We start from the raw sequence: 8636 nt of genomic DNA on the forward strand, positions 1-8636 counted from the left end.
CCTGCACATGGGGCAGGGTGCTGTCCCTCATGGGCCTCCCATCCCCCTGGACTACATGCCAGGAGAACTCCCCTGTCAGATGACCTCTGCACATCCCTGGTACTGCTCTGTCCTTCAAGAACCACTGTGGTGGGGGGTGGGGGGAGGCTTTGATTTTCCTTGTTCCCTCTAACAGTTGCAGTCTTTTTTTTTTTTTTTTTTTTTTTTTGAGACAGAGTCTTGCTCTGTCACCCAGGCTGGAGTGCAGTAGCATGATCTCAGCTCATGGCAACATCCACCTCCCAGGTTCAGGCAATTCTCCTGCCTGACTCCATGCCCCCCAACCACCACTACCCCCCCACCACCAGTATCTGGGATTACAGGTGAGCAACACCACGCCTGGCTAATTTTTGTATTTTTAGTAGAGATGGGGTTTTGCCATATTGGCCAGGCTGGTCTTGAACTCCTGACCTCAGGTGATCCTCCCGACTCGGCCTCCCAAAGTCCTGGGATTACAGGCATGAGCCACCGCACCTGCCCAGGTACACTCTTTACCCAGATATCTATGCGCGTTGATTCTTGACTCCACACTCCTGCCTCTCTCCGCAAGACGGTCCCTGACCACCTTGTTTTGAATTGCAATCTGCCCTCACATAATCCCCACGCCTTTTCTGTTTATTTTTTTTCCGACAGCTCTTTTTACCCTCTGACATTCTCTAGATTTGGGGCATACTACTTGTCTCCTTCCATCAGAATGTAAGCTCCACGAGATTAGGAGTTCTGTCAGCTGTGTTCCCTTCTCTGTCAATCGCCAGCGCCTCCGAACAGCTCATGGCTTGCTCGGTAAATATTTGTGCAATGCATGAGGCCGCATATGACCGGAATGGGAGGTGAGGGGATTGTTTTCTGGCCTGGACCAGCAACTGACGGTGGTGCCATCTGGTTGGGGAGGACGTCGGGGATGGCGGGTAACGATGTTAGTTGGGGCCAGGTTGAGCTAGACAAGCAAATACAACTTTTTTTTTTTTTTTCCTGGAAACCCTGGAGGCTCGGGAGGGCGGGACAGCGTCGGAGGCAGGCAGCTAGACCATGCCACGTGGCGCTAGGGCTTGGTGTCCTGCCACAGGCGTGGACCGAAGATGCCGACACATGCAGACTGTCTCTCCTCGAAGGCAGAAGCTGCACGCAGACCTGGACCCTTTGCACCGCACCGCCTTATTCAATGGCGCACCCGCCACCCTTCAACAGTTCTTCTCCCTCCACCCCAACCCCACGCCGCGCGCGAGGCTGGCCCTTTAAGAGCCCGGCCCCGACTCCCTCCCACCTCGCGTGACTGCGAGACCCGCGCCGGGCCGGGGAATGGGGCGGCCGGGTGGCTGCGCTGGCCTCCGGTCCTTCTCACGCAACGCCTGGGCACCGCGCCCCCGGGCCAGGTGGGGCGGGGACGGGCCGCCTGACCTCTGCCCCCTAGAGGGATGTCGCTGGCGCACGCAAGCTAGCCGGGGGTGGGGTGGGGGCTCCGCGCCAGATGCCCACTGCGTGGTCCCTGGCCCCCAGAGTCTTTCCTCGGCCCCCCGCGGCCGGATTTCTGTGCTCCGCCAATCAAAGCACTAGCAACTCCAGGAGCCAAGAGGGACCCTCAAGGGCCGGTGGATCCTGGCTGGAGGGACCGCGGGGTTGCAATCAGGACTAAGGCGATCCTAGAGGCGGTGCGGAGCCGCTAGTGAGCGCTCAGCGAACCTGCGCCTTTGCCATCCATTCAGATCCTTCAATCAAGAGGCGCGAACCTCAGCTAGTAGCCCGGGCTCTGGGGGACAGGGCCAGCCCCGCGGCGCCTCTGGCCTTCCGCCGCCCGTGACCTCAGGACTGGGGTCGTAGCACTTCTCACGCGAGCCGGGACTCAGTAACCCCGGGAAGGAGGTCACCACGCGGCAGCCCCGCCCCCGCCTGCCGAGTCCGGGTAGACTGTAGCGCTGGGGAGGCATCTGCACGCCCAGTGTTCTGGTGGGTGCAAAAATGACGAAGAGAAGTCCCCGTGCCCCAGGATGGAGCTTCCCGTAACCTCTCTTAGGTCTGTCCTGGGACTTCTCCCTCAAACCCCCTTCTCGGCTGGGTTCTGCATTGCCCTTGGGACGCCTTGGAATTGGGGCTTCCACGTGTCCCCAGCCCTCACCCCTCTATGTACAGGCACCGAGATGAGGTGTCCCATAGTGGGTTCTTGCCCAACCCCCCTGCCCTACCCCACCCCCCCGCCCCCCCCCCCCCCGCCCTCCCCCACCCCCTTGCCCTCCTCCACCTTTTCCTCCTATCCCAGAGAGACCAGCCCAGTTCAGGTTGCTCCTCCCTCCATCTCAGCGCTCCAGGGAAGGAGGCTGGCCACACTTACGAGCCCGCCTATAAAGGTAGCTGTGCTTTCACCCTCACCCTGAAGGTGACAGTTCCTTGGAACCTTCCTTGATCCTTGTGATCCCAGGCTCTAAGAGTCCACTCTTCCCAGCTCAGCTCAGTACCTCCTTACAGCCACAGGTGAGTTGCTGGGGGGCTTCTGGCTTGCCCCTTCTCTCTCAATAAAAGGAACATTTTGGTGCCTCCAGGACTTCCTAGGTAGCTACCTGTCTAGCACCTCCAAAAAGGGAGGCTCAGAATGTTTTTAGTGATCAGGCAGTCTAGCTCTCTAGTGGGGAAACTGAGGCCAGGGGAAGAGGAGGACTTGCCCATGGTCCCACAGCTGGTACCAGACCTCTAGATACGAATGGCGTCTCATTCAGGACTTCAGGACCCAGGCTCCAGCTCCATCCCCTAGTAAATGACTCCCTGTCCACCATGGGGCTTCCCCATCAAGGCCACCTGGCAGGCTGGAATATGTGCAGCCCCTCCCTCAGGCTTTCTGATGACAGGCGCTTCTCCTTGGGTGGGCAGGATGAAAGGAGGGGATTGACTGGGTTCTTACCAGCTATACCCTGCCCTAGCCTAAGAAGCTACCCCTGGCAGATTTTACCCTCCCAAGGGTGGCTTGTCAGTGCTGAGATGTCCTAGACAGCTGAGACAATAGACGCAGATCTGTGCAGGAGTCCTAGGCCTTTCCTATCTCATTGACCATCTTCTTTGTCCTTTGCTGGTAGACAATCAGGGTGACAGATTGCCAACTGCAGGGAGCTGGAAATACCAGTCCCTAAAAACTCACCAGTCACATCTCCCTTGGCCTCCTACCATCTTACAAAGGCTGCAGGTCCTTGGGACACCCATTGTGCAGAAGGGGACACCATGGCACACCAAAGCCTGGTACTGTCCCCTGTTCACTCTGGGATCTAGTGTGATTTAGCCCCTCCAGGAAGCCTCCCTCCACTATAATACTTGTGGTAGAGACCATCCATCTCCCTGTCTTGTGGTTCTCCTGTGGGGAGCCTCACTGGTAAGACTGTCAGCTTCCCCACGGCAGATCTGAGTTTTCTCTTCCCTCTGGATCCAGCTGGGCACTCTGAACTGAGAGATCTTGTGTCACCCTCTCTCAAGTGTTGAGGTTGGACCCCAGAAAAGTAAAATGTGCAGTCCAAGATCACTTTGACTAGAATGTTGGGTCTACTGACCTCCAGTCCAGGGTAGCAGGCAGATGCCTGATATGTTGGAGAGAGTGGTTTATGAATTTACACACCCTTTTTAGGTCAAGCTTACAGAGAAAGTATTGCCTCAGTTTCCTTTCAGTTTAGATCCATTCCTGATTTCCCTGATTCCAGTCTGGGGTTTTCTTACAGCCTAGTGGGAACCTTCCATTTATTCTCTGTTCTCTGGTAACCTGCAAAAGGGGGAGGTCCAAACTGTTCATTCATTGAGAATTGAGCCAAAAAAAAAAAAAAAACAAAAAAAAACCTGGCCTGGATTTCTCTGACTAAAGAGCTCAATCTAGCTGGTCTCCAACTGCCTTTAAACTGTGGGTCAGTTGAACTCAGAGGGCTGGGGTTGAGAGCAATGTGGTTTGGGAAGTGGCCATCCTGTCCCCTGTCTCTTCTTCAGTCTGTCCTGGGGTCTGGTGGGATTTCCTGCATCCTGGGATTGAGCAGCAGAGAACTGAGGGTTCTGGGAAAATTCCTTCATTGATCTGACCACTCTTCAAAAGGAGGTACATGTGACAGCAGCTGGAAATTTCCAGGGAAGTGTCCCTAAGGAGTCTGAGTCCTGGCTCTGTCACTGATTGCTGGGGGACTTTGGGCAAGTCAGTGCTGCTTCCCCCAAATGTTAAATGAGGCTAAAGGATCAGATGATCCCTAATTCCCTGAGGACATGGTTTTCCTAAGTGTGGTGGGTAGGACTTGGGGTGATACACATTGATTATGTGTTTATTTTAATGTGTTAGGGGAAAAATCAAAGTTGTACTTTCACACAGATATTGTTTATGATGATATGTAGATAGATTTACAGTCAATTTTAGGAAAATGTGAAGTAAGTAACAGTACTGGTACTATGTGGAAATCACAGATTGACATTGGAAGATGTCATTTTAGATTGGTACAGCAGTTAAGAGAAAGCATTCTGGAATTAGGCAACTTGGCTTGGGAGTCTGCATCCAACACTTTCTGGCTGTGTGACCTTGGGCAAGTTACTTATCTTCTCTGAGCCTCACTGCAGCCTACTTCATAGATTTGTGGCTAGTGCTGAATGAAGAAGGACTGTGAAATTCTTAGCCCACAGTGGTAGCTCAACAACTTCGCCCCACCTCATCCTCTTCTTCATGCTCAGTAAGCAGTTCTGGTGGAAAGGTTTCCCCTTTCCCTGATACTCTAGGATGTTGGCTCTTCTCGTTCCCCAATTTGATGGCTTGATTTTTTTTCTTCCTGCCCCTTCTCTCAGCAGCCACCTCCAAGATCCCTACACTGATCATGCTTTTCCGAATCTCCATGTCGGCCACGGAGTTTCTTCTAGCCTCTGTCATCTTCTGTCTAGTATTCTGGGTAATCAGGGCCTCAAGACCTCGGGTCCCCAAAGGCCTGAAGAATCCACCAGGGCCATGGGGCTGGCCCCTGATTGGGCACATGCTGACCCTGGGAAAGAACCCACACCTGGCACTGTCAAGGATGAGCCAGCGGTATGGGGACGTGCTGCAGATTCGCATTGGCTCCACACCCGTGCTGGTGCTGAGTGGCCTGGACACCATCCGGCAGGCCCTGGTGCAGCAGGGCGATGATTTCAAGGGCCGGCCCAACCTCTACAGCTTCACCCTCATCAGTAATGGCCAGAGCATGTCCTTCGGCCCAGACTCTGGACCAGTGTGGGCTGCCCGCCGGCGCCTGGCCCAGAATGGCCTGAAAAGTTTCTCTATTGCCTCTGACCCAGCCTCCTCATCTTCCTGCTACCTGGAGGAGCATGTGAGCAAGGAGGCTGAGGTCCTGATCAGCAAGTTGCAGGAGCAGATGGCAGGGCCTGGGCACTTTAACCCCTACAGGTATGTGGTGGTATCAGTGGCCAATGTCATCTGTGCCATTTGCTTTGGCCAGCGCTATGACCACAACCACCAAGAACTGCTTAGCCTAGTCAACCTGAGTAATAATTTCGGGGAGGTGGTTGGCTCTGGAAACCCAGCTGACTTCATCCCTATTCTTCGCTACCTGCCCAACCGTTCCCTTAATGGCTTCAAGGACTTGAATGAGAAGTTCCACAGCTTCATGCAGAAGATGATCAAGGAGCACTACAAAACCTTTGAGAAGGTACAGTCTGGGGAAAGGCAGGTGGTTGGTGGGAAGCCGATGGGGTCAGAGCCTGGGAGGTCAGAGGTAAGAGGAACTGTATGGGGCTTGGCAAGTTCTCAGGGAGGCTTCAACCTGGGATCTTGAAGCCAGTTGTGGAATAGTCTTCTTCCTTGGCAGGGAAATAGAACCTTTTCTTGACCAACCCTTCCATGCTTCCACCAGACAGCAATAGCCACTGAATAGCCATTACATGCCGGACCCTGGGGCAGTTGTTGAGGGAGCCAGGAAGAGTTAAAGAGTTCATCTCCTGGCCTCATAATAGAAAGAAGATAAAGAGCACATCCAGGTGATAACAGTACAAGATGCTGTGTGTCAGCTGTCCCTTGAGTTGGGACTAGCAGCATTCTAAGGTAGTAGGAGACAGCCTTGCAGAGGCAGAGAGAAGCTGGGACAACAGCCTCAGGGGGCATCACCTCCAGAACAAAGATGCTAGGAATAGTGAAGGACCAGACCTGGATGGAGAGGTAGCTCTGGGTTTGAGATCTTGCTCACCTGTGGACTTTCCCTACCTAAGGGCCACATCCGGGACATCACAGACAGCCTGATTGAGCACTGTCAGGAGAAGCAGCTGGATGAGAACGCTAATATCCAGCTGTCAGATGAGAAAATCGTTAATGTCGTCTCGGACCTCTTTGGAGCTGGTATGAGTTACCCCATGTGTCCTTCCTGTGCTCAAGTGCCCTGACCTGCCGCCTGCCTAACTTCTTCTGTTCTACCCTGTCCAGGGTTTGACACAGTCACAACTGCTATCTCCTGGAGCCTCATGTATTTGGTGACGAACCCCAGGGTACAGAGAAAGATCCAAGAAGAGCTAGGTAGGTAGTGGCTCCCTTCAAAGGGGTCAGTGCCAGGGGCCTGGCCAAGTCTAGGCAGCCCCTGAATCCATCTTGTCCCCTGTGTTCTACAGACACAGTGATTGGCAGGTCACGGCGCCCCCGGCTCTCTGACAGATCCCATCTCCCCTATATGGAGGCCTTTATCCTGGAGACCTTCCGACACTCCTCCTTCGTCCCCTTCACCATCCCCCACAGGTAAGGCCCCTTGGAGACACTGCTGTCTGTTACTGGTTTTACTCCAGACCACATACCTGATTAGGGTTAGTGGGAGGGACACAGCGTGGGAGACAGGGAGATTTGCCTGTTGCCCTGAGCCTGACTGAGCTTCCTTTCTCCCTAGCACCACAAGAGACACAAGTCTGAAAGGGTTTTACATCCCCAAGGGGCGTTGTGTCTTTGTGAACCAGTGGCAGATCAACCATGACCAGTAAGTTCAGAGGTGCAGAGGAAAGGCTGGGTCTACCCTCTTAAGCTCTTATATATTATTAATACAATCATTGCATTGATCCTCCTGTCCATGGGCTGCTTGCCTGTCCTCTATCCTTTAGGGTTGGGGCTCCACTCACTTGATGCTTCTGAGCCCTGAGCTGCCACTTCAGTTGTCTCCCTCTGGTTACAGGAAGCTATGGGTCAACCCATCTGAGTTCCTACCTGAACGGTTTATCACCCCTGATGGTGCTATCAACAAGGTGCTAAGTGAGAAGGTGATTCTCTTTGGCTTGGGCAAGCGGAAGTGCATCGGTGAGACCATTGCCCGCTGGGAGGTCTTTCTCTTCCTGGCCATCCTGCTGCAGCGGGTGGAGTTCAGCGTGCCACCGGGTGTGAGGGTGGACATGACCCCCATCTATGGGCTGACCATGAAGCACGCCTGCTGTGAGCACTTCCAAATGCAGCTGCGCTCTTAGGTGCTTGAGAGCCCTGAGGCCTAGACTCGTCTATCTAGTCTGGTTGGGCAGCCAGATCGGCGGGCTGGCCTAAGTGATCTAAGGTTCAGCCTGAAATTCATAGACACTGATCTGGCTACAGTTTTGCTATCTGGGCTGTGGGCAAGCCTGAGGGATACTGCCTGCCCCTACCCTGGACTTGCCTCTGCACACCCTCCACAGACAACAGGTAAAACAGGGCCACATAGATGCTGATGGAGCCTTCCCAAGTTGTGGTGCTTGAGCCAGGAGGCCTGCTAGGGTTAGGAGGTCCTTAGGCCTCTGAGAAGCTCTGAAGAACTCTCTGGAAGCCCCTGGGCCCAGCAGCTAGCTGGCTCTGTGCAGGTGCTGACTGGCTTGAGCAAGTTAGAGCTGGCCACACCAGGACCCTGTCCAATCTTTGACAACTGGGAGCTGCCAAGAGTGAAGGGAAGAGACAGCCCAGGATACTGGCACAGAGGTAGTCTCACTACTTGAACTAGGTTGAGCAATCTGGCCCTATGGGTCTAGGACACAGTTCCTGGGAATATCGCATTCCTCTGCCCTTCCTGTAGGCAGGAACAAACAGGGCTGCCTTCTGGCCTTGTAAAACCCTTGTTGCTGTCCAGGAGGGGCTGGGGACTTGTGTCTACGGGGAGCAGAGCGCAGAGGCAGTGCACATATTCAGGCACCAGGATTGGGGCTGGAGTGAGGTTGTGGTATTTCAGTTACCTTCTATTGGTCTCCCTTCTCTACACTCTTGTAATAAAATGTCTATTTTTAATGTTTGTACACAACAATCTTTCTATTCTAGCCTGCATTGTGCTTACATGCTTGCATAAGAGCTTAAGAACCATTGATTTAATGTAATAGGGAAAGTTCTAACCCAAGTATCCAAAAATGTGTAAGAACAACTACCTGAGCTAAATAAAGATATTGTTCAGAAATCCTATAGGTGGAGATTTTTTAATTTTAAATGATTCATCACTCATCTAAATACTTACCCTGAACCCCATTCTGTGTGGGGTTTTACTGTAGGGAGGAAGAAGAGGAGGAGCAGTGAAGAGGTGAAGCTGCTGCACTTAGGCAGTCTGTTTGAAGGACAAGACTCTATTTTTTGAGACAGGGTCTTCAGGTCGTCCAGGCTGGAGTGCAATGGCACCATTTTGTTTCACCGT

General features: G+C 53.4%; 1 protein-coding gene across 2 annotated transcripts; it reads left to right on the top strand.

The window, feature by feature from the left end:
• The first annotated feature begins 2351 nt into the window (after positions 1-2351).
• On the top strand, positions 2352-8410 carry LOC101001307 (cytochrome P450 1A1). 2 transcript variants are annotated; one of them, XM_009210633.3, is made up of 7 exons: positions 2352-2505; positions 4825-5678; positions 6235-6361; positions 6446-6535; positions 6628-6751; positions 6897-6983; positions 7176-8410. In XM_009210633.3, the coding sequence occupies exons 2-7, from the start codon at positions 4854-4856 to the stop codon at positions 7459-7461; spliced, it is 1539 nt and encodes a 512-aa protein (XP_009208897.2). In that variant the 5' UTR covers positions 2352-2505; positions 4825-4853; the 3' UTR covers positions 7462-8410. The 2 variants fall into 2 exon arrangements, with proteins under 2 accessions (XP_009208897.2, XP_009208899.2); XM_009210635.3 differs by having other exon boundaries at positions 4828-5678.
• The last annotated feature ends 226 nt before the right edge of the window (positions 8411-8636 follow it).

Source organism: Papio anubis, chromosome 7 (genome assembly GCF_008728515.1).
Source record: "Papio anubis isolate 15944 chromosome 7, Panubis1.0, whole genome shotgun sequence".
Taxonomy (NCBI): domain Eukaryota; kingdom Metazoa; phylum Chordata; class Mammalia; order Primates; family Cercopithecidae; genus Papio; species Papio anubis.